This window comes from Symphalangus syndactylus, chromosome 4, assembly GCF_028878055.3.
Source record: "Symphalangus syndactylus isolate Jambi chromosome 4, NHGRI_mSymSyn1-v2.1_pri, whole genome shotgun sequence".
In the NCBI taxonomy this organism is placed as follows: Eukaryota; Metazoa; Chordata; class Mammalia; order Primates; family Hylobatidae; genus Symphalangus; species Symphalangus syndactylus.
Window position 1 is genome coordinate 87,019,769 of NC_072426.2, and position 27,471 is coordinate 87,047,239.

The 27,471-nt window shown below is 40.6% G+C and overlaps 1 protein-coding gene and 1 non-coding gene across 12 annotated transcripts in view; both read right to left on the reverse strand.

The window, feature by feature from the left end:
- The window catches only part of BMPR1A (bone morphogenetic protein receptor type 1A), a 174,675-nt gene that overhangs the window by 15,250 nt on the left and 131,954 nt on the right, over nucleotides 1-27,471 (reverse strand). For 10 of the 11 annotated variants that reach the window (XM_063638136.1, XM_063638134.1, XM_055275474.2 and 7 more), the window contains 4 exons: nucleotides 21,132-21,294; nucleotides 18,833-18,935; nucleotides 11,143-11,239; nucleotides 10,917-11,016 (listed from right to left, as the gene is read on the reverse strand). In XM_063638136.1, the coding sequence (XP_063494206.1) occupies nucleotides 10,917-11,016; nucleotides 11,143-11,239; nucleotides 18,833-18,935; nucleotides 21,132-21,294 (463 nt within the window). Of the gene's footprint in view, nucleotides 1-2,032; nucleotides 2,108-10,916; nucleotides 11,017-11,142; nucleotides 11,240-18,832; nucleotides 18,936-21,131; nucleotides 21,295-27,471 lie in introns of all 11 variants that reach the window. The other variant, XM_063638127.1, reaches the window with a different exon arrangement.
- On the reverse strand, nucleotides 21,921-22,085 carry LOC129481481 (U1 spliceosomal RNA). Its single transcript, XR_008657466.1, has one exon. It is a non-coding gene; the product is annotated as a U1 spliceosomal RNA (small nuclear RNA).

Consider the following 27,471-nt stretch of genomic DNA (forward strand, 5'->3'; position numbering starts at 1 on the left):
GTCGTATGGTCCATTCACAATGTATAATATATAATGGAAACTAAGAAACAAATTATTTTCCATATAAATAGCCCAATGTACTTAACTATAATAATTTTATTTTTAAAACTTTATATGGGTAATTGACTCAAATGGTTTAAAATCCAAAAGGCACAAAAGGGTATATGGCAAAAAAAAATCTTCCTCCCAGCTCTATCCCTAAGCTATCAAGTTCACTTCCTTAGAAGAGACCTATTTCCCTATTTCCTTAGAAACAAAACTACTTGTGGTTTCTCTGGTAATCTGGAGAGACACTGATGCCGTTCTGCATCTTGCTTCTTACCTGGGGTATCATTCCACGGAAGTACACAAAGTGTCACCTTTTTCTTTAATGGCTAGATAGTATTCCACTGTATAGCTGCTAACCATTCACCTACTGGTAATATTTATTTTTCTTTATTTATTTTGAGATGGAGTCTTACTCTGTCCCCTAGGCAGGAGTGCAATGGCGCAATCTCAGCTCACTGCAACCTTTGCCTCCCGGGTTTAAGCAATCCTCCCTGCCTCAGCCTCCCGAGTAGCTGGGATTACAGGTGCCCGCCACCACACCTGGCTAATTTTTGTATTTTTTTTTTTAGTAGAGATGGGGTTTCACCATGTTGGCCAGGCTGGTCTTGAACTCCTAACCTCAAATGATCCACCTGCTTCAGCCTCCCAAAGTGCTGGGATTACAGATGTGTGCCACTGCACCCGGCCACCTACTGGTAATATTTAGATGGTTTCTAGTCTTATTGCATGCAAGTGTGAAATACAGTTTTCTACCATATCTGTAGTAGGAATTACTGAATTTGGAACTTTGATGGAGTGCCCTACTGACCTCCTTAAAGGGTGAACCAGTTGGAATCCCTCCACCAACATATGAGAATGCCTATTTTCCCTACACCTTTATCCCTACCCTTGTGTTATAAACTTTTAGAATTCAGTTTTAAATGTATCAAATTTTATATTTATAGAACTTAATATTTAATTTTATCAAGCATCTTTATTCGCCTACCTTTGAATGTCATACAGTTCTCCATGGCTTGGTAATGAAAAAGCCATCCTTTGTCTCCTCTCCTCCTCCTATCCAGTTTCCACTTCTTAGAATCAAGAATTGTGACTTTTTGAAGCTTATTTAATATTTACCCATTTCTTTTTTCTTTTTTTTCTTTTTTTGAGACAGGGTCTCACTCTGTCACCCAGGCTAGAGTGCAGTGGTGTGATCTCAGCTCACTGCAACCCCCGCCTTCCTGGTTTGATCAATGCTTGGGAACCCCAAGTAGCTGGGACTACAGGCACACACCACCACACCAGGCTAATTTTTGTATTTTTAGTAGAGTTGAGGTTCCACTAGGTTGGCCATGCTGGTCTCGAACTTCTGGCCTCAAGTGATCCAACCACCTCAGCCTCCCAAATTGCTGGGATTACAGGCGTGAGCCACCACACCTGGCCCTCATTATTTCTAAATAGCATCCTTACATTGACATTTTAAGTTTTTCAGTCTTAGGCTTTAACTATTGACCTTACACTGGGGAATATGACAATTTAACTGATCATTTAACACCCTGCGGCTTCCCAAAACAGAAATACTTCCATCCTCACATCCTCCTTACATAGTTATATTATTTGTTTAGCTCAACATTCAGTGCTTGCATTATTATGACTACCTAAACTCTATCTACACGAGGCCCTTGCTGTATAACATGATTATTGTTTTCTTTCTTGCATACCCTCTTCCCCCTGCCCCAGAGCACAGGCAAAGATCCATTACTTCGGAGGGAGGAGAAGCAGCAAAGTCCCTCTGCCTCTTCGGGATGTAGAGGAAACGCTCCCTGTGCTCTGACCAGGTTAAGATCCTCTGATGCTGAGGAAGAGGAGAAGACGACACCTTCCTCTCTCCTTGTGGGCATAGGATCCTACAAGAGGACCACAGGGCGGTCAGCTACCTCTGTGGGAGGAGGTGCAAGAGCCCTGAGGAAGCTGCACCCTTAAGGTCTAGCAACACAGAACCTACCTAAGGACAACAGGCACGCCCCCCTCACTTTCCAACTGTCCTCTAATGTGAATAACACGCAACAGCGGATGACCTCTGCAGGAGGAACAAGAACATTTGGACAGTGACTCCCACAGAGGTGCGATGATGTGGTAAGAGCTGAAAGCTACGGGGGAGGTAGGAACTCAGAGAAAAACCCTTCCTTCTGCACCTAAACCCCAACTCGAAGCAAATGAACAGCAGCCCACCACAAGAAACTTGTGAGGCATTGAAGGCACAGGCCCAAACACTGAACAAAACCTTAACCCAAATCGACTCGTACTAGACTGAACACCTCCTGCCTATCAACAGCCTAAGAGGAGGTATGCCCATTTTCAGGAATATGTCTTTATCTCGATGTCTGTTGTTCTTTTTAAAACTGATGTATAACAGTTGTATATATTTTGGGGGGTACATGTGATATCTTATGCATGTATACAATGTAAAATGAACAAATCAGAGAAACTGGGATAGCCATCACCTCAAATATTTATCTTTTGTTTTTCTTTAGGTGGGGAAGAAGAGGTAGGGCCTTGTTCTGTTGCTTGGGCTGGAGTGCAGTGGCATGATCTTGGCTCACTGCAACCTCCGCCTCCTGGGCTTGAGCAATCCTCCCACCTCAGCCTCCCCAGCAGCTGGGACCACAGATGTGCACCACCATGACCAGCTAATTTTTGTATTTTTTTGTAGAGATGTGGTTTCGCCATGTTGCCCAGGTTATATCTTTGTGTTGGGAATATTACAATTCTTCTCTTAAAGACTAGCTACTTTGAAATACACAATAAATTACTAACTATAATTTCCCTACTGTACTATCAAATACTAGAACTTATTCCTTCTATTAGTAATTGTATTTTTGTGCCCCTTAATCAGCCTCTCTTCATCCATCCATCTCCATCCAACCTCCCTCCCTCCATCCTTTCTAGCCTCTGGTATGTTATTCTATTTACCACCTCTATGAAATCAACCTTTTTAGCTCACACATATGATTGAGAACATGTAATATTTGTCTATGACTGGCTTATTTCACTTAACATAATGAACTCCAGTTCCATTCATGTTGCTGAAAATAACAGGATTTCATTAATTTTCTGGTTGAGTAATATTCCACTGTATGGACTACATTTTCTTTATCCATTCACCTGCTGATGGACACGGGTTGATTCCACATCTTGGCCATTATGAATAGTGCTTAAACATAGGTGTGTGAACAGGCCTTCAATATACTGATTTCCTTTTGGATATATACCAAATAGTGGGATTGCAAGATCATATGGTAGTTCTGATTTTAGTTTTTGAGGGGCCTCCACACTGTTCTCCATAGTAGCTGTGCCAATTTACATTTCCACCAGCAGTGTGCTAGGGTTCCCCTTTCTCCACACCCTCCCCAGCATTTGTTTTCTTTTTGATAACAGCCATTTTAATTGGGGTGAGGTTGATATCTCATTGTGACAATCTCTGCTATTCTTACCATGATGTACAACATCCAAATAAACTTATGAGACCCACTAAAAAGCAAGGAAAAATCACTCACTGCCAAGATGGCAGGCAATGAAGAGGACCAGTGTCAGACAGCACTTGTGCTGAAGCTGCCAGGAGGGCCTTTCACAGAACTGTGATTAAAAGGGGAAGGCACCTGGTGAAGGTGGTTACAGAATACAGAGATGGAGAGTCAGCAGAGAAATGAAGTCAGACAGGAATGTGAGAAAGGGAAAACATGCTATTAAAGATGAAGAATTAGTTTGATGAGCTCAACAATACACAGCTCAGATGGACACAGGTGAAGAAAAAAAAAAATCTGTGCATTTGAAAATAGGTAAATAGAAGTTACCTGAACTAAAATACAAAGAGAAAAAACGAGTGAGAAAAACTGAAGAATTAAAGAGCTGTGGCACAACACCAAATAATCTAAAATATGTATAATTGGAATCTCAAAAACAGAAGAGACAGATAAAAGGACAAAGTGTTTTTAAAAAAAGTAGATAATTTTGCAATAATAATGAAAGATAGCAAACCATAGATTTACTAAGCTCAGTGAAACCCAAAGCAGAGTAAATACCAAAAAAGAAACACACACACACGCTTCTAAATGTATTGTAGCTGAGTTGTTTAAAAGATAAAGGAAAAACATTAAAGGACGCCATGAAAAAAATTACATACAGTACATCAAAGATAAAATGTATGTCAGAAGGTATGCATGTGGAAGATAATGAGTGACAGCTTTAAGGGAAACAAACTTGAGCCCATCCAGAATTCTATAGCCAGTGAAAATACCTTGGGAAAATGAAGTCAAAAGACTGCAGACAAAAGCTGAGAGGACTTATAGCCAGCAGACCTGCACCCCAAGAGGTTAAAGAAATTCTTCGGGCAGAAGGAATATGGTATCAAATGAAAACTTGGACCTAAAACTTAGAATTAAATACATAGAGAGTGCTGAACGTGATAAAAATACGTGTACATATAGGGCATTTTTTCTTATTTTTAATCACTTTAAAAGCTGATTGACAGCTCCTTTTTTAGGTATTCAGAAAATGTTTACGTTCTTTCTTATTAAATAAAACATTACTTGGAAATTTTTTTTTTTTTTTTTTTGCTGTAATCACTACAACTTAAAAAATCATTCAATTCTTAATATTTAACTACTGCAGGACCAGGAGTCCCCTAAAGACAATGAGGATAAAGGGTCCATTATAAAGCCAGAAGCAGGCTTTTCATCTGACAAATGCATCTATGATGCTATTTCCCAAGCAGAAATTCTGGGCCAAGGGTGGCTGGCAAACATCAACAAGAGTAAGTATCCACTGTGTGCCAAGCATGAGGGACACACAAGACTCACCATGGGCACCCTTCGAAATTCAATAGGAAAGTGGCGATTTAAACAGCCAGCCAGTTGATCATCAATATTAATGGTTAAGTAATCTGTTACCAATGAGGTTCCTGTTGAATGGAAATGCAGACTTTTGGCAAATATGCATGAGTAAGTAAATGAATACTTGCCAATGTAAAAAAAAATGCAAGATAAAATTAGTAAGTGTTATGGGGGCAGATCATAGGATCTAAGCAGTCTGAAGGATTAAAGGAGCTACAAAAGAAGATGCCAGAGGAAACAACCAGGAACTGGCGTATGGTACAGAATGATGCCTCGTCCACAGTGGAGGGAGGCCATGGTTCCAGATAAGGTTTTAGAGAAGGTATCGGTTTTGAGGATCATGGGTCGTGAATGTAAATGAGACTGAAGAATAAATTGCAGACATATCTAAATTGGAGGAAAACGATCACATCGGAAAAAAGGGAAACAAAACATTAATGAGGCAAACAAAACAGACAAACCTTAATATGCTGACGGACAGACCTCTCTTTAACTTTAATCTTATCCTTTTACGGTTTGCTATGGAGAACAACTTGTGACTTGTTAAAGTTCAACTAAATATGAATGAATATTCCAAATTACAGATTGTGTATATCTGATCAATAATGAATCTTCACAGACTGAACTAGCACATGAAGTTCAAAAGCTAAATAAACAGGGCAGTCACAAAGTTCTATGTAGTATTTAGTTTAGAACTATAAAAAAGCCTACATGACCAGTTCCTGATGTTTGATTCTATGTTCTGTGAAGTGTTATAGGTCACTCACTTGAGTGTCCACGGCCTCAGTCTCAGATGAGTAGTCTTTTTTGTTCATCTTAAAAGATATTGTTAGTTTGTGTCAGGGTCACTTGGATCCCCATTTCCAGCTCTTCATTCTTTTATGTAGATTATTATCTCCACCTGGCCTGTCTTTCCACTCGAAGAACTTCCCTTCACATTTCTTGTTGGGTAGGTCTAAGGAGGCAGAGTTCTTTCAAGTTTTCTGTATGACTGGAAATCTTCACATTACCTTCATTTTTGAAGGATATTTTCTCTGGCTATAGAATTCAAGGTCTGTGATGTTTTTCTTTGGGCACTTTAAAGATGTTGGTTCGCTATCTTCTTGACTTCACTGTTTCCAACAAAAGGTCTGCTGTCATCCTTAACTTTGTGCCTCTGTAGATACTCTGCCTTTTTTCCTTCTTGCTTCATTTAATATTTTCTCTTCATTATCGGTTTTGAGCAATACAATTATGTGCCTTAATGTAGTTTTCTTCATGTTTCTTGTACTCAGGGTTTGCTGAGCTTTCAGGTTATCTGGGTTCATGGTTTTCATTAAATTTCAAAAAGCTGAGTGCAGTAGCTCACGCCTATAATCCCAACACTTTGGGAAGCCGAGGCAGGTGGATCACTTGAGGCCAGGAGTTCGAGACCATCCTGGCCAACATGGTGAAACCCCATCTTTACTAAAAATACAAAAATTAGCCAGGCTTGGTGGTACACGCCTGTAATCCCAGCTACTCAGGAGGCTGAAGCACGAGAATCGCTTGAATCCGGCAGGTGGAGTATGCAGTGAGCTGAGATTGCACCACTGCACTCCAGCCTGGGTGACACAGCAAGATCTTGCTTGTCTCAAAAATAAAAATAATAGGCTGGGCACGGTGGCTCATGCCTGTAATCCCAGCACTTTGGGAGGCCAAGGCGGGCGGATCATGAGATCAGGAGATCGAGACCATCTGGCTAACATGGTGAAACCCCGTCTCTACTAAAAATACAAAAACTTAGCCGGGCGTGGTGGCGGGTGCCTGTAGTCCCAGCTACTCGGAAGGCTGAGGCAAGAGAATGGCGTAAACCCGAGCCGAGATTGCGCCACTGCACTCCAGCCTGGGCGACAGAGCGAGACTCTGTCTCAAAATAAATAAATAAATAAATAAAACAATAATGATAGATAAATTTGAAAACATTTGATCATTATTTCTGTATGTTTTTCGTCCCTCCTCTCTTCTGGAGAGGCCTTATATCTATATTAGGCCATCTGAAGTTGTCCCGCAGCTCACTGATTCTCTATTCATTCCTATGTCTTCATGTTCACTCATCTTTTCTTCTACAGTGTCTGTCACTAATTTCATCTAGTATAGATTTCATCTGAGATATTATAGATTTCATTTCCTAAAGTTTCATTTTGGTCTTTTACAAAATCTGCCATGTCTTGATTTAACTTTTGTACATATAAAATACAGTTATAACAACTATTTTAATGTCATTGCTAATTCTAAGGTCTATATCAGTTCTGGGTCAGTGGTTTTGATTGCTTCATTTCTTCCCTCATTACGGACCATATTTATATGTATTCTTTTTTTTTTTTTTGAGATGGAGTCTTGCTCTTTCTCCCAGGTCAGAGTGCAGTGGCGGGATCTCGGCTCACTGCAAGCTCCGCCTCCCAGGTTCACGCCATTCTCCTGCCTCAGCCTCCCGAGTAGCTGGGACTACAGGCGCCCGCCACCACGCCCGGCTAATTTTTTGTATTTTTAGTAGAGACGGGGTTTCACCATGTTAGCCAGGATGGTCTCGATCTGACCTTGTGATCCACCCGCCTCGGCCTCCCAAAGTGCTGGGATTACAGGCGTGAGCCACCGTGCCCAGCCCATATATGTATTCATTTATTCATAGTATTATTCATTTATTGGATGGCAGACATTGTGAATTTTACCTTGTTGGATGCCAGATATTTTTATATTCCTATAAATACTGTTGAGTTTTGTTCTAGGATACAGTGACTTAGAAATGGTGTGATCCGTTTGGGGCTTGCTTTTAGGGTGAGACCAGAGCCATGTTTAGTCTAGGGCTAATTATTCCCCATCACTGAGGCAAAATCCTCCTGAGTCCTTCAACCAAAACCTATGAATTATGGGGTTTTCAACTCTCACAGCTGGTGTGAACAGATCCTACTCCCAGCCTTGTATGAGCACCAAACACTGTTTTCTCAATCATTTCAGGTGTTCTTTCCCCAGCCTTGGTAGCTTCCTCACAACTCTTCAAACTGAGACAGCCTACCAGCTACACCTGGGTCCCCCCTGTGATGCCCAACCCGAAACTCTGTTCAGGGAGAAGAAGGTGGGCAATCACAAGGCTCACCTCACTTGTTTCCTGTTTCTCAGAGATCAGTATCCTTCACAGCCTGATACCCTGATTGGCAAGCTGTTAGTATATGGGTAGGGTTTACTGATTACAAGTTTCACTGTAAGATAATCTGCCTGGACCATTTCACTGGGCCCTAACAGCAGTATTTTTAGGTTTTATCTCTTGGGCTGAACAGATTTCCTTAAGAAGAAACATCCTACCTATTGCTTAGAGAGCACACACCTGGCTGATAGGGTTCTTTACTATGTGGCTGAAGGTACTGCAGGCAGTCTCAAGACACACCACAATGAAAAGTGTAGGTAGCTCTGCGGTAACGCAGCATGAAAAAAAAAAAAAAACAAAAAAAGAAAAGTATAGCTAGCTCATATTACAAAGGGCTGATTTCTGAAATATAAAGAGCTTCTATAAATCAAAGAGAAAAAAATCTATGCAATTCAATGGAAAAACAGGCCCCCCAAAATGAATACATGATTTAAATAAAAATATAGATAGCTCTTTTCTTAAAAGAAAAATAAAAGCATACTAAACAATATTTTACTATATACATTACAGGCCAGGTGCGGTGGCTTACACCTGTAATCCCAGCAATTTGGGAAGGTGAGGCGGGTGGATCACTTGAGGTCAGGAGTTCGAGACCAGCCTGGTCAACATGGTGAAACCCCCCCCCGTCTTTACTAAAAATACAAAAATTAGCCAGGTGTGGCAGTGCATACCTGTAATCCCAGTTACTTGCACAGCTGAGGCATGAGTATTGCTTGAACCTGGGAGGCAGAGATTGCAGTGAGCTGAGATCACTGCACTCCAGCCTGGGAGACAGAGTGAGACTCTCTCTCTAAATAAATAAAATAATATATACATTATAGTGCCCTCGTGTAATAAAGAAACCAATGTATAAAAAAAGTATTTTAATATGAAAAATATAAATTAAAATCACCTTGAGATATTACCACCTGTCTTACTGGCAAAGATTCAGTTATTTGACAAAGGGACTTTGAGCTTAAAATAACCTATTGAGCATACTTGCTTGCTTTTACTAGCCCACTAAAACAGCAATAAAAAGTTTTAAACTTCTTTGTCTAACAGGCAAGGAGAAAAGGAGATAAAATAACAGTAAACATTGTTGGAATTCATGAAGCAGATGAATGAGTACTGACTTTGCAGACCCAAAAAGTCTGATTCTTAGGCTAGAAATTGAGAAAACCAAGAAGCAATCAGTTTATACTATGGAGTTCCCCCAAGAACTTCGGAACTGGCCATTGTGGTTATCTCTGGAAGTAAAGTTGAGGGTGACAATAACACCAAGAAGACTGCTTGAAAGTCAATTTTCAGAAAGTCAGACACTGGATTATCCAATACTGTTGTTAGCAAATCACTCCCAAACTGAGTGGCTTAAAACAGCAATTGTTATCTCACTGTTTCTGTGGATCACGCATTCAGGAGTGACTTGATTGGGTAGCTCAGGGTCAGACGTCAGCTGAGACTGCACTCATCTGAAAGCTTGACAGGAGCTTGCAGTCACTTCCAAGGCGGCTCACTTTCAAGGCTGACAGGCTGCAGGCTGGGTATTGGCAAGAGGCCTCAGTTCCTCCCTGTGTGGGCCTCTCTCAGAGCTGAGTGTCCACATAGCATGATGCCTGGCTTCCCCCAGAGTGAGTGATCCCAGAGACCATGGTGAAAGCTGCAAAGCTGTTTATAACATAGACTTGGAAGTCACTTTTGCCATATCCTATTTGTCACACAGATCAGCCCTGATGTGTTACGGGAGGAGACTGGCCCCAAGGGGACGAACCCCAGGCAGTGAGAATCGCTGGGGGCCATTTGGGATGACGGCTACCTCAGATGTGGAGCTCTCCTCTCCACCCCATCTCCTAGAAGATTCCAAGTCTATTATCTAGAAAGACCCAAAACACGGTTTCTCAACTGTGGTACCCCATTGTTGAGGGTGAGGAATTATAATAAAAACAAGGAGGTGGCCGGGCGCAGTGGCTCACGCCTATAATCCCATCACTTTGGGAGGCCAAGGCGGGCGGATCACGAGGTCAGGAGATCAAGGCCATCCTGGCTAACACGGTGAAACTCCGTCTCTACTAAAAATACAAAAAATTAGCTGGGCATGGTGGCAGGCGCCTGTAGTCCTAGCTACTCGGGAGGCTGAGGCAGGAAAATGGCGTGAACCCAGGAGGTGGAGCTCGCAGTGAGCCAAGATAGCGCCACTGCACTCCAGCCTGGGCAACAGAGCGAGACTCCGTCTCAAAAAAAAACAAACAAACAAAAAACAAGGAGGTATGCGAACGTCTTTTCCTCAGTAATCTGAAGTGTTTCCTTTATCATATGCTAAATTACTGTATGTACTTGGGTACCTGGGTTTATTTATTTATGGGTTTACTAACTTGTTTCATTAATGTATCTAGGTTGGTATGATAATGTTTTATTATTAAAGTTTATATCCATTAGGGACTGTCTCTTATTACTCTTCTTTTTTGGCAACTGTCTTCTGAAATCATGGCTACACGCAAACAATTCTGGAGCTCCAAATTTCTAGAGAATTATAACGCAAAAAAAAAAAAACAAAACAGAATTGTAACGCAGTGGGGTTTCTTGGGACAGACTGAAAACATTCAGATACCAGAAAGCTCACTATTCCATTAATAAGAAAATCGTTAAGTATTCATGAACATACAAGAAGTATGAAATTGTGCCCAATTAATTAATTGGTAGTAAGGTCCTTTTCCCTTAAGAGAACTATAGTCCAGTTACATAAAGGAGATATACAACTAGAGAATACAAGTTAATGGTTTCTGCAACTGGCTTTACAAACAGCGGTTGACATCTAACATTTGACAAAATATTTTGCTTCAAAATAAATATCTTCTTACTTGTAACAAAAGCAGCTGGAGAAGATGATCATAGCAATTATGCAGACAGCCATAGAAATGAGCAAAACCAGCCATCGAATGCTGCCATCAAAAAACGGACCTGATGATAAAAGTAAACAATGAAATGAAAAAATAATCTGAAGTGTTCAATTCTAGGTAGCCTGGTTACTGTAAAACCAGAGAAGATATTTGAGAAGCATGCTCCGACTTTTCTCGGCTAACCTACCTATGACAACAGGGGGCAGTGTGGGTTGCAAATACTGGTTACATAAATTGGTCCGACAACATTCTATTGTCCGGCGTAGCTGGGCTTTTGGAGAATCCTAAAAGAAGAGTAATGATAAAATTAGAAATGGTTTGGTATTTTAAACTGATGATACGTCTTTTTAGTATTCATAAAATACAATTTCTAATTCAGTGAGTGAAAGGGGCCTGCAAATTTTATATGTAAAAAGATTATTGAAAGATTAAAATTTGTGCTGAAATAGTGAAGACTGCAAAATGGCTATTCTTAAGAACATATCTATGTGGATGGTGTGTTAGACACTAGATGAGAACACCAAACCCGAACTTAGGTAATTACAATCATAAACTGGTCTGGTACATATAATCTCACTGTGGTACTGAGATGTGGATGAGATGTAAGATCAGACTACGAAGTGGAGGGTGTCCTAGTCCAAAGAAAAGGCTGGTTAGCAAGGCAGCTGAGCATGCAGAAGCCGCTGCAGACCCTGCCTACCCCAGCCACGTCGGAAGTCATGAGCCTGATGCGGAGGCAAGTTGAGCATCCGTGGTGAGGGAAGGACAAACTACAGAAAGCATTCCTGAGAGCTGATTACAGATCACCAGCCAGCAAGGAGACTGTCCCTAAAAGAGCAGAAAGCTAGCACAGAGAAGGACACAGTCACTGGAAGGGCAGCAGCACTTGCATGTGATGTTTTATTGGATTAACAATACAATATCTGACAAGTTGAATGCTGCCATTTCAGCACAGCCTGGGGAGAACTGCCATTCTGACCAACATGTGAATAGCAAAGAACTGTTTGCCACTACACAAGTAACAAGAATGTAAGCAGAAATTAAGGAAAAGCCTCAGTATAATCAGCTATGACTTTAAAGAGGTAAACATGAGCCCGTGACTTCAGATTCTGTTGGGAAGATGGTCAAGAACATCTGGAAATCTCCAAATACATATTTTATATTTTAAATGAAGTTTTATTAATAACTTTTAAACAATTTTTACTTTTAAATGATCATAAGGAGAGAGAGAAAAAAGTTAGGGTTAAACTGGAGAGTCTGAAATAATCCCAGATTCAGAGAAAACACATGAAGGAGGAAACGAAAATCATATAACTAACGATGAATGAAAGAAGTGCCAAGCATCCAAAAAGGGTTCCAGGAAAGCTAAATTGAGTTTGGCCTTGCAGAAGAGAAAAGTGCAAAGAAAAACCAAGAAAGGGTTTCTTTGGCAGCATGGGGTTTCTCCAAGCAACAGATGTACTGCTGACATGACAGTGGATGATAAGGACAAAAACGAACAATTCTTCAACTCCTGTCTTGTTTCTTTTTCTCTATGAAGGATGCTGACAGGGATGACGAAGGTAACTCAAACACTACTAAGTGGGAAATGATATCCCAAATATACGAAGAGATCTTACGATGTTTTTGTACTCCTTATGAGTTCCTATATTCTAACCTAGGTGAATTATATCCCAGGAAGATGACAGCCCTTGTAAGAGAGATGGCTGAAAGACAGGCGTAATTTAAAGACTTCAGAAAGATGGAGTGTTGGAAACTATGATAGATAACGGAATGTTATATTTTTATATAAACATGTATATATGTTTATATATATGTTATATATATATATATATGTGTGTGTTATATGTGTCCCTTTTCTTTAAAAGGGAAAGAAAGTAGACTTTAAGCTGGGTGTGGTGGTGTGTGCCTGCAATCCCAGCTACTTGGGAGGCTGAGGCATGAGGATCACTTGAACCTAGGAGTTCAAGTCCAGCCTGGGCAATGTAGTGAGACCCTATCTCTAAAAATAATAATTTTTAAAAAGAAGCCAAAAATAGACTCTGCCAACAGATTAAGGAGCATAGTATTACAGAAAATACAAGGGTTTTGGAATCAAAAAGTTTGAATCCTAGCTTTGCCAGTTGTTCACTTTGTGGCCTTGAGCAAGTAATTTATCTCTGGGCTTTAGTGTGCTAAAAAATACAGGTTAAAAAAAGATGAGCTGGGCACAGTGGCTCACATGTAATCCTAGCACTTTGGGAAGCTGAAGCGGCAGAATGGCTTGAGCGGAGGAGCTTGAGACCAGGCTGGGCAATATAGTGAGACCCCAACTCTAAAAAAATTTTTAAATCAGCCAGGTGTGGTGGTGCACGCCTGTGGTCCCAGCTACTAAGGAGGCTGAGGTGGGAGGATCACTTGAGCCCAGGAGGTTGAGGCTGCAGTGAGCTGTGATTGAGCCACTGCACTCCAGCCTGGCTGATGGAGCAATACCCTGTCTTTAAAAAAATCTGCTCTATAGAGTAGTTGGGGGGAAACAAGGTAGAATATACTGAATCCCTAAGATACTATACACATATAGCAAATATTCAATAAATTAACTTCCCTTCCTCTTGCTTGACATGAATCCCAGATGAGATTCTAGACTAAGCCAAAAAACTTATAAGCCCCTAAAGACCCAGTGTGGCTTCAGTAAGAATAAGCAACACCTGACTCATCTCACGTTCTGTCTTACTCAGGTTAACTATATATCTGGGTAGGCAAAAATTGGGTTTGTCGAGATTATGAATTTGGGTGACACAGCCCTTCCTTTTCCTGCACTCTCCACCCGTACCCTCTGCCCAAGTCAATTTTGTATTTCTAGATTTATGTGGGGAATATGAATTTTTGTGGGAAACAAATTTACTCGGCACTTATGAAGTAAGTGATTCTGACTTAAATAAACTTATTCAGTGTGCTCAGGCTGGAGACAGTATATGAGGAAGGAACTGAAGCCAAGTTACAAGGAATGGCAGTGAGGTTTCTGAAAAATAATTTGTCCTATAGGAGGAAACAGAATAAACACAATTTACCAATGCAGCCTGGGGAGTGGAAGAACGCGAGGCCTGGTGAGAGGCACTCACATCTGTTCTGCGCCACACCTGGCAGTGCGTGAAGACACTGGGGAAAGGGTGAGGATGAGCATGACAGAGCTGTGCTTGGGTGACGTTTACCAAGAAATACAGAAAGTTAGGTAAGTGCTGGTCAAAATTTTTGTTGGCATAACCCAATTCTTAAAAGCAACGTATCCTTCACGTATTTTTCAGGTGACACTTAAAAATTTTCACCATAAATTTAAATGGCTGCAATATATTAATAATTTCTGGCTTACTGTACATAATGACACTTTGACATAGAATTGTTACCTCATTTTGAAATAGAAGTGTTACATCATTTTTTAATGCATTCAGTAGAATCTAAATAGCATTGCAATTTGATACCCATTATCATCATTTTAAAGAATAAATGAACAAATGCTTCTTTTAGCAATGAGAAATTTTACACTAGGACTCTTATTTCTCCTTGAACTCTTATTTCCTTTCAATATCACCCATGATAATTATGTCCTAAATATATAACTGTCCACATCAAAGATAAGTACATAAAAATTCTTTTATTTCCTATAACTGTATGTCTTTAAGTCTTAGAAAATTATTCTAGTTTATCATAATCATTATTAGCATAAAATTGACCAAAACAATATATATGTTACAATCTTTATTAAATACAAACTTAAGAAAATGTTATTGGAAAGGGCATTTTTTCTTTTTCTTTATGATACAAGATCTGGCTATCACTCTGCACACTAGAGTGGAGTTGCATGATCTCAGCTCACTACGACCTCTGCCTCCCGGGCTCAAGTCATCCTCCCACCTCAGCTTTTTTTTTTTTTTGAGACGGAGTCTCGCTCTGTTACCCAGGCTGGAGTGCAGTGGTGCTATCTCGGCTCACTGCAACCTCCACCTCCTGGGTTCAAACGATTCTCCTGCCTCAGCCTCCCAGGTAGCTGGGATTACAGGAGTGTGCCACCATGCCTGGCTAATTTTTGTATTTTTAGTAGAGACAGGGTTTCACCATGTTGGCCAGGCTAGTCTGAAACTCCTGACCTCAGGTGATCTGCCTGCCTTGGCCTCCCAAAGTGCTAGAATTACAGGCATGAGCCACCAGGCCCATCTAATTTTTGTAGAGATGGGGTTCTGCCATGTTGCCCAGGCTGGTCTCAAACTTGTGAGCTCAAGCGATCTGCCCACCTTGGCCTCCAGAAGTGCTGGGATTACAGGCATGAGCGACTGCACCTGGCCAGGCATTTCTTAATGATATGGATGGGACTTTTAAAACAAATCAGTTCACAAATTCATGGATAAAAATTACTGCTAAAGTGAGAAGATTCATCATTAATCTTATTCTTATTTTTCCTTTTGTCATCATCAAGACAATTTATTCACATAAGCAAGATGATGATCATGGAAAGACTTTGTTATACCACTGTCCCACAATTTTTTTTTTTTTGGATGGAGTTTCGCTCTTGTTGCCTAGGCTGGAGTGCAATGGCATGATTTTGGCTCACTGCAACCTCCACCTCCTGTGTTCAAGCAATTCTCCTGTCTCAGCCTCCCAAGTAGCTGGGATTAAAGGCACGTGCCACCACACCCGACTAAGTTTTGTATTATCAGTGGAGACAGGGTGTCGCCACATTGATCAGGCTGGTCTCTAAGACCTGACCTCAGGTGATCCGCTCACCTCGGCCTCCCAAAGTGCTGGAATTACAGGTTTGGGCCATCGCGCCACCACGACCAGCCTGTAACTGTTTAAAGTCCTTCCAAAGCATATGCTAAAAGTGCCATGAAGATCCTATCATCAAAAATTATTTTCAATGATCCAGCAACTTGGTTGAAAGCAAACAATTGAAAACCATCTGTCATGTAAACACTTATTTGATGTCCCGACATAGCCTACACTGATGCCTTTACTTCCAATTACAACACCGTTTGGAAACTTGAAGTTTTACACCTCAGGCCTTCCATTTGTAAACTAGGAGGGGTTGACTATGAAAAGTGACTAAGGGAAAGAGAACTGCTTGAGAAGTTCTGTTCTCAGGCAGAGAAATATTCAGCAACAGGACCTACTGAAGTTTAGGATCCAAAAACTGATTCCCTTAAAACGTGCCCGTTACCCTTGTATAACACTGTCTAAGTGTACCCAGGGATATGGGTAACCGCATGAAGACTGCTCTATTAAAGAATCAATACGGTCAAAGCTAACATCTATTAAGTCCTTACTATGTGCCAATCGTGCTAAACTATTCCCATGTATATTATTTGATCCTTATAGTAATTCCTTCATGGATGAGAAAACAAGAGAGCAGAGCACCTTATCCAAAGGTTCACATATATAGTATACAGATGTGAACAGCTTGTCAAGTTTAACAACTAACTTACAATGGTGAATTCAGCTTAGGACAGGCCTACTCTAGGGGCCTGTTGAACACTGGTTATTACTGCCAGGCTCAGTACCCTAACCATAGCTCTTTCTTCAATTTTTTAAGTGATTAAAAAATGTATAGTATGTGTGGTTGATAAACATGCAAATAGCCTAAAACTGGAAGAAACAACTAAATTAGCATCCTTTAAATCCCAACAAATTAGAGCAAAGGATTAATGCTTATAAGACAAAATTCATACAGACAAGTATGTAACAACTGTATATGAAAACCTCATTCCATTCCCATCTACTTATTTGTGTGAAGAAACCAACAGCACCAATGAAGAGTGGAGGAGATGTGGCTCAGCAGCAGCATGAATGAGTGGCATAGGGATTTCAGTGGACAGAAGGCTCAATGGTTCAAGAATATGGCATGACTGCCAAACATCTAACACGAGACTGTGTTTAGAAAAAGGGAACAGGGCTATTTACTCTCTACTTTTTTCCTTGGTCATACCACACTCAATTCTGCATATTACACTGAGGAAGTGGAGAGTGAGTAACTCTAAAGCCGATCATAGAAGGACTAGTTGAGGTCATTATGAACAATTATTTTCACTGGGCAAAGACTAGTAGGATGAAGCACTTTTTTTACTTAGTAAAGGGCTGTCATCTTAAAGAGAGATTAGGTTTGTTCTCTATGGTCCAAAGAGTCAGAAAGGAAGATAGATTTGCAGTCATTTGCAAAGAGGGTGATTCCAAACATTAGCCGAGAGGTTGAAACATATAACCTTTAAGGTTTCTATCCATCCTGAGAATTTCTTTTCTTTTTCTTTTTTTTTTTTTTTTTTGAGACAGAGTCTTGCTCTGTCGCCCAGGCTGGCGTGCAGTGGTGTGATCTCAGCTCACTGCAAGCTCCACCTCCCGGGTTCATGCCATTCTCCTGCCTCAGCCTCCCGAGTAGCTGGGATGACAGGCGCCCGCCACCATGTCCAGCTAATTTTTTGTATTTTTAGTAGAGATGGGGTTTCACTGTGTCAGCCAGGATGGTCTTGATCTCCAGACCTCGTGATCTGCCCGCCTCGACTTCCCAAAGTGCTGGGATTACAGGCGTAAGCCACCGCGCCCGGCCTCCGTCCTGAGAATTTCCAAATAATAGGAACAATTTTCTAACATAGCTGAAACTTAAATTATGCACAAACAATTCTATCTGGAGCTGGTTTTCAGAAACACTGGAAGAATCTCCTGGGACAAAATTACTATACAGAATTTTGAAGAGATCAGGTTTATAACCCAGAGCCATCAGGATGCTCATAAACTATTACCATCCTGATTCCTTTGCTGCTGCTTTTAAAGCAGCTCCACTGACACCTCCTTACAAGGCCTTAACATTTTTTTTTTCAACTTTAGTGGTTGCCCTAGAGTTTGCAGTATATCTTTAACATTTCTAAGTTGTCTCAGAGTGATATAAAGGTTACTGCCACTATCTTAAAAGTCTTCTCAGTAAAGTTTATAATCTACAAATAAGTATGACAATATAATTTTTTTGCAGTCATGATGACCTAGGATGATTTAAAACTTTTTTTAAGGTAAAATAACCTGGAATTTAAATTACCATAATCATATTATTTGAATAAAATTTTTATTTTTAAAGAAACGTTAGCTGCAATTATTGTGATAAGAACGTTTAGAAACTTTTTCTCATTGAAAATTGTAATCAGTAGCCAAAGACGGTTGAAATTTAAAAAAAGAAAGAATTTTTTTTTTTTTTTTTTTTTTGAGACAGGGTCTTGCTCTGTGGCTCAGGCTGCAGTACCGTGGAACGATCTCGGCTCATTGCAACCTTGGCCTCCCCGGCTCAAGCAATTCTTCTGCTTCAGCCTCCCAAGTAGAGAACACAGAAAATTGTAATCAGGCTAGGCACAGTGGCTCACACCTGTAATCCCAGCACTTTGTGGGCTGATGCGGGCAGACTGCTTGAGCCCAGGAGTTTGAGACCAGCCTGGGCAACATGGTAAAACCTTGTCTCTACAAAAAATACAAAAATTAGCCAGGTATAGTGGCATGCACCTGTAGTCTCAGCTATTCAGGAGGCTGAGGCAGGAGGCTGAGGCAGGAGGCTGAGGCAGGAGGCTGGCTTGCGGTTGCAGTGAGCGGAGATCGCAGCACTGCACTCCAGCCTGGGCAACACAGCCAGGTGCTGTCTATGGAAATAAAAAAGGAAACTGTAATCAAACAATTAGCTTTTCAGAAATGATTTAGTTATAAATTCTACATATGAATACAGGACAGAATCTAGACAGTAGGTATTCCTCCAATATATTTACTGATGTGAACATACAGCAATGTGTACATCAGGCACGTTTCTCCTGGGGGAAATCGATGCTTTCATATGGCCCCTCAATTCTTTGTCTCATGGGTCCCAAATTATATCTTACTTTGCACTGAAAATCAGATCCTTCATATTTCATACACCCTGAAGCTAATGTGGTTTCTCCCTGGTCGTCTTCTTCTATGATGGCAAAGCAATGTCCATTAGTTCTAAAACAGAAAAAAACAAAACAAAACATAAATTCACATAGAAAGTACTAATGAAATTTGAGTCTGAATGTGAACAGGTACAGATGGCCTTTAATACTTTGTTTTGTGATTAGAATTGCATTCACATGTGATTTATTGGCAAAGCCAAAGAGGTTTTAAGACAAATGAAAGTTATGTCTGAGCTGCGATCTAAAAGGCCAGTGACAACCCTTTGTCAAGCAGAAAAGGATTTCAATTAAACAAGTCCTCCACATAGGAGTTATGTGACTTTTCTTTGCTAATCACAGTCATGTGATCACAGAAAGCTGATTTATAAAATTTTATAAGTCATGTTTTGAAAATATACTTTAAAATAACTTTGTCTCTTTTTACCCATTTTTTTCAGTACTTCCATATTGTATATGATAATAGATAAAAACAAACTTTTCTCTGAAACATACAAATAGGCTTAATGACCAAAAAAAGGGGACTGAAAGGCACCTTTTACTGAATATGATGGGAAAACAGGGAGAGGACTTTTGAATAAATTTTCAATAAATTTACATACATATATAATGAAATTCTTATTTTAGTGTTAGCATCCTGGAGTTTCCCCTTAATATATTCATATAGACTTCAACAGGTATGGGAGAAATTTCTAAAAGCTTTTTCTGTGCTCCTATTTATTGTTAATATCAGGAATTGTGCTGCTTCTACTTAGAAGAATTTTGCAGAATTCTTGGTTTTCTGTGAGAAGAAAATGTTAAGTGTGGGGCAGAATTCTGTTAAAATGGATGATTCGGTTTTACTCTGGGTTACTAAGCCACTAACAGACAGGTGCTATAGACAAGCCCATTATATCAGGCAGGTGCTATAGACAAGAAGTTTAGCAAAACATTATTTGGTGACATAGCAGAGAGCAGTTCCCTGCTGGCAAACTCCCAGGAAGGTGTAAATGGAAAACTAGTCACAGTCAGCCAAGCAGAGCTCACCACCACCAGAGGACAAGCAGCAAACCTAAGACATGATGACCGTCATGCAGGTTCAAGAGTTTACGTGTAAAGTTTCATGCTTTCTATCTGGTTAATTCAGGGAGCATACAATTATTAAAAGTACAAAATATGACATTCGTTATTGCCTCTATAACAAGGAGACAATTGACTGATGAGGTTGAGCTGTTTAGGCAATTTTTTTTGGTCTTATTAAGTCAATATGTCAATGTTTCCAACAAATATGGACTAGAATTACATGATCATATATAAACATGTTGTGCAGTTAACATGAAATACACTAGAAAAATTATAATAGTTTTATAAATCAGATTTGGATTGGTAAATTCACAGGTAAGAAAAAAGCATAAAGTTAACACAATATGATTTATATATATCTGCAAAATATTTCAACTAATTAAGAAGTAGGAGGCCAGGTGTGGCAGCTCACCCTAGTAATCCCAGCACTTTGGGAGGCTGAGGTGGAAGGATTGCTTGAGCCCAGGAGTTTGAGACCAGCCTGGGCAACATAGCAAGACCCTGTCTATAGTTAAAAAAAAAAAAAATTTAGGCCGGGCGCGGTGGCTCACGCTTGTAATCCCAGCACTTTCGGAAGCCGAGGCGGGCGGATCACGAGGTCAGGAGATCCAGACCATGGTGAAACCCCGTCTCTACTAAAAATACAAAAAAAAAATTAGCCGAGTGTGGTGGCGGGCGCCTGTAGTCCCAGCTTCTCGGAGAGGCTGAGGCAGGAGAATGGCGTGAACCCGGGAGGTGGAGCTTGCAGTGAGCCGAGATCGCGACACTGCACTCCAGCCTGGGTGACAGAGCGAGACTCCGTCTTTTTTTTTTTTTTTAAATTAAAAAGTAGGAGGTTGTCAGTGAGTTTTCTGATTTCTTTTTTGGTAATCTCTTAAGTTTTCTAAAATGAGCATCTATAAATTTAAGATTAAAAGATCATTAAAAACTCAGATGTTAAATAAATACTAGATCCCTTTGATCTTATTTTAAAAGCTGCATTATAACATAATTCTAATATAGTAACTCACCTATCAATCATTTAATGGAGTAATGTTCTAATATACAAAACAAAAGGCTTTTTGGCTTCCTGGAAAGATACCATATATGAAGGAAAAAAAAACCTCAGACAAGTTTAACAATTCTTAAAATAGCACTAAATGCAACTCTATTCTCCTAACTCTTAAGAAGGGCTGCATAAAATACTTACATGCATGTGTTATTAATAGCATCATCCGGGCAGTGCCCTGAGCAATAGCACTTTAAAAAAGGCAAGGTATCCTCTGGTGCTAAGGTTACTCCATTTTCTGACTTTTTCTGGTCGGAGTCTGATTTCATCCCAGTGCCATGGAGCATACTGTCCAGATTCTGTCCTGCATTCAAATATGGAATTTGTTAAGTAAATCATTTCTGAAAAGCTCATTGTTTCATGACAATTCTCAATGAGAAAAAGTTGTTAAGCTTTCTTATCACAATAACTATAGCTAGCACGTTTCTTTAGAAATATAAATTTCATTCATACAACAAACAGACATTTATTAAGTTAGTATGCACAGAATTACTGCACCAGGTATTGTGGGGTATATGAAGACAGCTATATCACAATTTTTGCACTAGTGAAAGACAAACGAGTGGCACAAGGCAGAATACAGTCAAATCTTGTTTTCTGTATTTTTAAAATAACTTGGCCGGGCGCGGTGGCTCACGCTTGTAATCCCAGCACTTTGGGAGGCCGAGGCGGGCGGATCACGAGGTCAGGAGATTGAGACCACGGTGAAACCCCGTCTCTACTAAAAATACAAAAAATTAGCTGGGCGTGGTGGCGGGTGCCTGTAGTCCCAGCTACTCGGGAGAGGCTGAGGCAGGAGAATGGTGTGAACCCGGGAAGTGGAGCTTGCAGTGAGCCGAGATCGTGCCACTGCACTCCAACCTGGGTGACAGAGCGAGACTCCGTCTCAAAAAAAAAAAAATAAATAACTTAAACAAATTTTAATTTAACCAGGGAAAAGCATGAACGCAGTCCCCCACTACCACAATTATGCAGTTGAGTTTCCCACATTTGGGGAAATCGCAGGGGTCAGCACATCCGGAGTGCAATGAATAAGCCTCGCCCTGGGAAAACCACCTTTGTGACCGTGGTGTCTCCCCTGCCAAGTAAAAGTATATAGTCATCACTTGTAAGAAAGGTACAAAACGGGGAGAGACTTCAAAGAAGTCTGTGAGTTTCCAATCATTAAATAGAGACAAGTTATGATTCTTCTTTTAACTCTTTGGTTCAAAACTTGTGACCAGCTTTCCTTTATTTGTGCCTCTATGTGGAAAAGGAGTTACTAAGCATCTTGCTTTGGCCTTTAATTGCTTAAGTAAGGAAATTATGAGAGCATGGGGACCAATCATGTTATCTGGAGACTTTCACCTCAAGGTCATTGGTTTGAATGCAGACCATGCTGGCAGAAACTGAAGGTTATAGAAGGGCAGCAGTTAGCTCACAGAAATGGAACTATGTTCTTACACTACAGTCTAGTAGCCAGCAGTGACAGACACTGTCATATTTGGTACTAAATCTTTCAGGTTGGAAGCAGAACAGAACTAAAAAAACTGTTCTACTAATTACTTCCTCTCTCTGACTCAGCTAGGCCATTCTTTGTGGGTTACTCTCAAGGGAATGAAAGGCAGAACCAAACAGACAAGTGTATATGTATTTCATTATAAATGTTAAATAAGTGGTTCAAGACACAACACAGACTTGATTTTACATTTACCATACTGATGAGATAAACTACTGAAAAGACAAAAAATATCACATATGCACACACTGGTAACAGAAAAAGTGCTGCTAAACAGTGTTTTGATGATTCCATGCCTTAAGTTTTAATAATCTTCATTTTTTTTTTTTGAGACATGATCTCACTCTTGCCCAGGCTGGAGTACAGTGATGTGATCAGAGCTCACTGCAGCCTCAACCTCCCAGGCTCAAGTGATCCTCCCACCTCAGCCTCTGGAGTAGCTGGGACCAAGGGCACATGCCACCATGCCCGCCTAATTTTTAAATTCTTTGTAAGGACAAGGTCTCCCTATACTGCTCAGGTTGGTCTTGAACTCCTGGCTCAAGCGATCCTCCTGCCTCAGTCTCCCAAAGTGCTGGGAATCTAGGCGTGAGACACCATGCCTGGCCAATAACCTTCACTTTCTTATACTGAATATTTAGTAAAAGAATTTGCTACTGAATGAGTATAGAAAACATTTTTATTTATTTATTTTTGAGATAGAGTCTCACTCTGTCACCCAGGCTGGAGTGCACTGGTGCAATCTCGGCTCACTGCAACCTCCGCCTTCCAGGTTCAAGCAATTCTCCTGCCTCAGCCTCCCGAGTAGCTGGGATTACAGGCACCCCACACGATGCCTAGCTAATTTTTTTGTATTTTGTTGGTAGAGACAGGGTTTCACCATGTTGGCCAGGCTGGTCTCTCCTGACCTCAAGTGATCCACTTGCCTCAGTCTCCCAAAGTGCTGGGATTACAGGCATGAGCCACCGTGCCTGGCCAGGAGAGAAAACACTTCAAAAAAAAAAGCTGGAAGTTTGCATACATACATGTATTACTCATCCCCGCGCCCCCCACACCACTCTCCTTTCAGAAATAAATTCCGTAATATGATGTCAAGGCTTCCGTTGGACCTGATTGCTACAAAGCGTAAAGACCTCATTTATGTTAGAAACATCAACTGTAAAAGATGGTGTGGGGGAAGCAGGAGGTACAGGAAGGGAAGAAATCCACTGAGCAGGAAATGAGGAGACTGGGATTCTGTTTTGCCGTGGGCCTACCCCGCTTTACCTAGCTGGATGGTCTTGGGCAAGCCATGTCACTTTTCCAGGCTTCATTTACTCTATAAGGCTATAGGAGTAGAGCACAGGTGAGGGCACCTAACCAGCTTTAAAATCCTATTACATTAACAGAAGACACTTATCAATTCAGCTCTGGAGAACAAACAGTATATATCACAGCAATTGATTTTTCAAAAATCTAGTGACACAGAAAAAGCAGTTTGGTGTGGCAGAAATATCACTTGAGATAACAGCAAGAAGTGAAGGGTTCAAGTCCCAGTTATGGGCACAGATAAGTTACTCTCTGAACCTCAGCTATCTATAGAAAATGGTGATAATAATTCCTGCCTAATTCAAATCAAGAAGTTATAGGTAGATCAAATGAATATCTACTAAAGTGCTTAACTACATGTAAAATAGTATACAAATGAAGATGTTACTAATAACGAAGATCCTAACACTAAAAGATCACTGATACATGAAAAACTCAAAGTTATATGAAACTTTCTAGAATAGTATTTGAATTTATGAGACAAAAAACTCAATTACAGTAGTTGTATCTGGAGCTTATATTATTGCCAAATATTCAACAGAATACTTATTAGGGGTCTATTATGTGCAGGCAAGGTATTAAATGCTAGAAACACAAAGATGTGGCATCAAAACCACATATGTGGCCTTGAGAAACTTGGTGGAAAGCAGAGGGGGAATAAGCACAAAAGCAAATAAATACAATGTGAAAAGTGACAAAATACAAGGCCAGGTGCAGTGGCTCACGCCTGTAATCCCAGCACTTTGGGAGGCCGAGGTGGGTGGATGACCTGAGGTCAGGAGTTCAAGACCAGCCTGGTCAACATGGTGAAACCCCGTCTCTACTAAAAATATTAAAAAATTAGCTGGGCGTGGTGGCAGGCGCCTGTAGTCCCAGTATTCAGATGGCTGAGGCAGCAGAATCACTTGAACCTGGGAGGTGGAGGTTGCAGTGAGCAGAGATCAAGCCATTGCACTTCAGCCTGGGCGACATGAGCAAAACTCCATCTCAAAAAAAAAAAAAAGTGACAAAATACGGAGGTGTTTACATGTAAACAAAGGAAAAGGCTCATCCTAGTTGTCAAACTCAAACTGATCTTAGGTGTCAAAAGTAATGAAATCTAAGCTACATCTTAAAAACTTACAAGATTTCACCAAGCGGATACTGAATACAAAGAAAAGTAACAGGAAAGAGCCTCTCTGTGCTCTCCCTAGGTGACAGCGCCCACTCTGTTGATGGTTCCTGGATGTACCCCTCTAGCCATGACCTGCTTAGGCATCTCCTGACTGACTTGTCCTAAATGAACTCTTGATTTGCCTCAAACCTGGTCTTACCAAAGTCTTTTGGCTCAACCTCCAAAATGTATGTAAATTGTTTTCATTTTTCTCCAACTCCGCTGCTGTCACCAAGGCCCATCACATCATGCCTCTACTAAGATAAGAAGTCTCCAACCGGTTGCTCTGCTTCTGCTCTTGGTCCCTGCGATCCACATCCCACAGGGCAGCCAGACATTTTATAAACACAAATCTGTCACTCCTATATAAAACCAACCAATGGCTCCACAACGCACACAGAATAAAATCCAACCTCCACTGTGTGCTCCCAGGGCCCAGCAGGATCTGGGTCCTGCAGGTCTCACCATCATCACTTCACTTGGCACATGGCCTTCTGTCAGTTCTGAACATGTCAATCTCTCCCCACCCACAAGTCCCGTGTATTTACAAAGAATAAATTACGAGCCCTGGGGTGGACTGGGGGTATAGGTTATATTTCGAAACAAACACACACAAAATATTGAATAGCTTACATGTTTAAGTATAACATCTCAGGAAAAGATGAAAACATATACATACAAAGAGACAAACAGTTACAAGAGACACATGACTATACACAGGCACATTTACAGGTCCTTGTAATCAATGGCAATTTTTGGCATCAATGATTTTACTAGATTTTTATTCCTGGCTAAATAATTTTTCATACTTTCCCAATAATTTATTGGCTTCCTTTTTCTACAGCAAATAAATGCTCTCTGCCCCAACCTTAAGACAGAATGTCTACAACAGAACTCAGATGGCAAACGGTTGGTGAGACCAATGGGCTACTGATACACTATACATATGAGATAATCAGCAATGGTAGCCTAATGAATTCTGTAACAACAGTCTGCACCATTAATTAAATAGAAACCACGAAGACATCAGCAGGAGGAAAGTCAAGTACAAGGAGGCAAGAACTAGGGAAAAGGTGGCATGTCTACAATTGTGCTGTCCCATATGGTAGCCACTAGCCACATGTGACTTAAAATGTAGATGAATTAAAATGAAGTAAAATTAAAAATCAGTTTCTCACCCACACTAGTCATAACTCAAGTGCTCAAAAGCCACATTTGGCTAGTAGCTATCCCACAAGACAGCAGAGATATAGAAAAGAGGTATTGGTTTTGTGGGCCCCAAGGTCTCTGTCACAACTATTCAATTCTGCTGATACAATGCAAAATCAGCCAGACAACATGTAAAAAAATGAACATGGGTGTGTTCCAATAAAATTACTTATGGATAATAAAATTTGAGTTCCATATAATTTTCATGTGTCATGAAATACTCTCTTGATTTTTCTTCAATCACTTAAAAATGCAAAAACACCATTCTTCACTCATGAGCAGCACAAAATGCAGCAATGCACTGGATTTAGTTTGTGGGCTATAGTTTGCAAATTACTGATATAGAAATTTCCATCACCAAACAAAGTTTTGTCATACTATGTTGGTCTAGGAGGAAAATCAAAAGAAAAGATTTTGTGGCAGGGCCAGAAAGCATAGAAATGGGCTTTTCACATCTGATAGGATAATATGTGAATGATTAGGCTTATTTTATGACACTTTTGGAAGGCCAATAAAAAATTATAGTTAGATGTATTTCAGTTGAACATAAAAACTGCAGTTAATCAGTTAACATTAATCAAACTTGGTTCTGAACCCATTATCAAGAATGGGTTGATACATTCCAACACATGCTGACACATGCCTGACACATACTGACATGCAGTGTCATCCATAATGTCACTGAGTGGCAAAAAAAGCTTCTAGACACATGAATATAGTTATTGCATTAAAAATCATATGCTTGGCTGGGCACGGTGGCTCATGCCTGTAGTCCCAGCACTTTGGGAGGCCGAGGCGGGTGGACTGCCTGAGGTCAGGAGTTTGAGACCAGTCTGGCCAACATGGTGAAACTCTGTCTCTACTAAAAATACAACAAATTAGCTGGGCATGGTGCTGTGAGCCTGTAATCCAGCTACTCAGGAGGCTGAGGCAGAGGAATCACTTGAACCAGGGAGGTGGAGGTTGCAGTGAGACAAGATCACGCCAATGCATTCGAGCCTGGTTGACACAGTGAGACTCCACCTTAAAAAAAAAAAAAAAAAAAAAAAAAAAAAAAAAATCATGTGTTTGCCAGGCATGGTGGCTCATGCCTGTAATCCTAGCACTTATGGAGGCCCAGGAAGGTGGGTTGCTTGAGCTCAGGAGTTCAAGATCAGCCTGGGAAACATGCTGAGACCTGGTCTCTACAAAAAATTTAAAAAATTAGCTGGGTGTGGTGGAGCGCACCTGTAGTCCCAGGTACTTGGGTGACTGAGCTGGGAGGATCACTTAAGAACCCAGCAGGTTGGCAGGGAATGGTGGTTCAGGCCTGT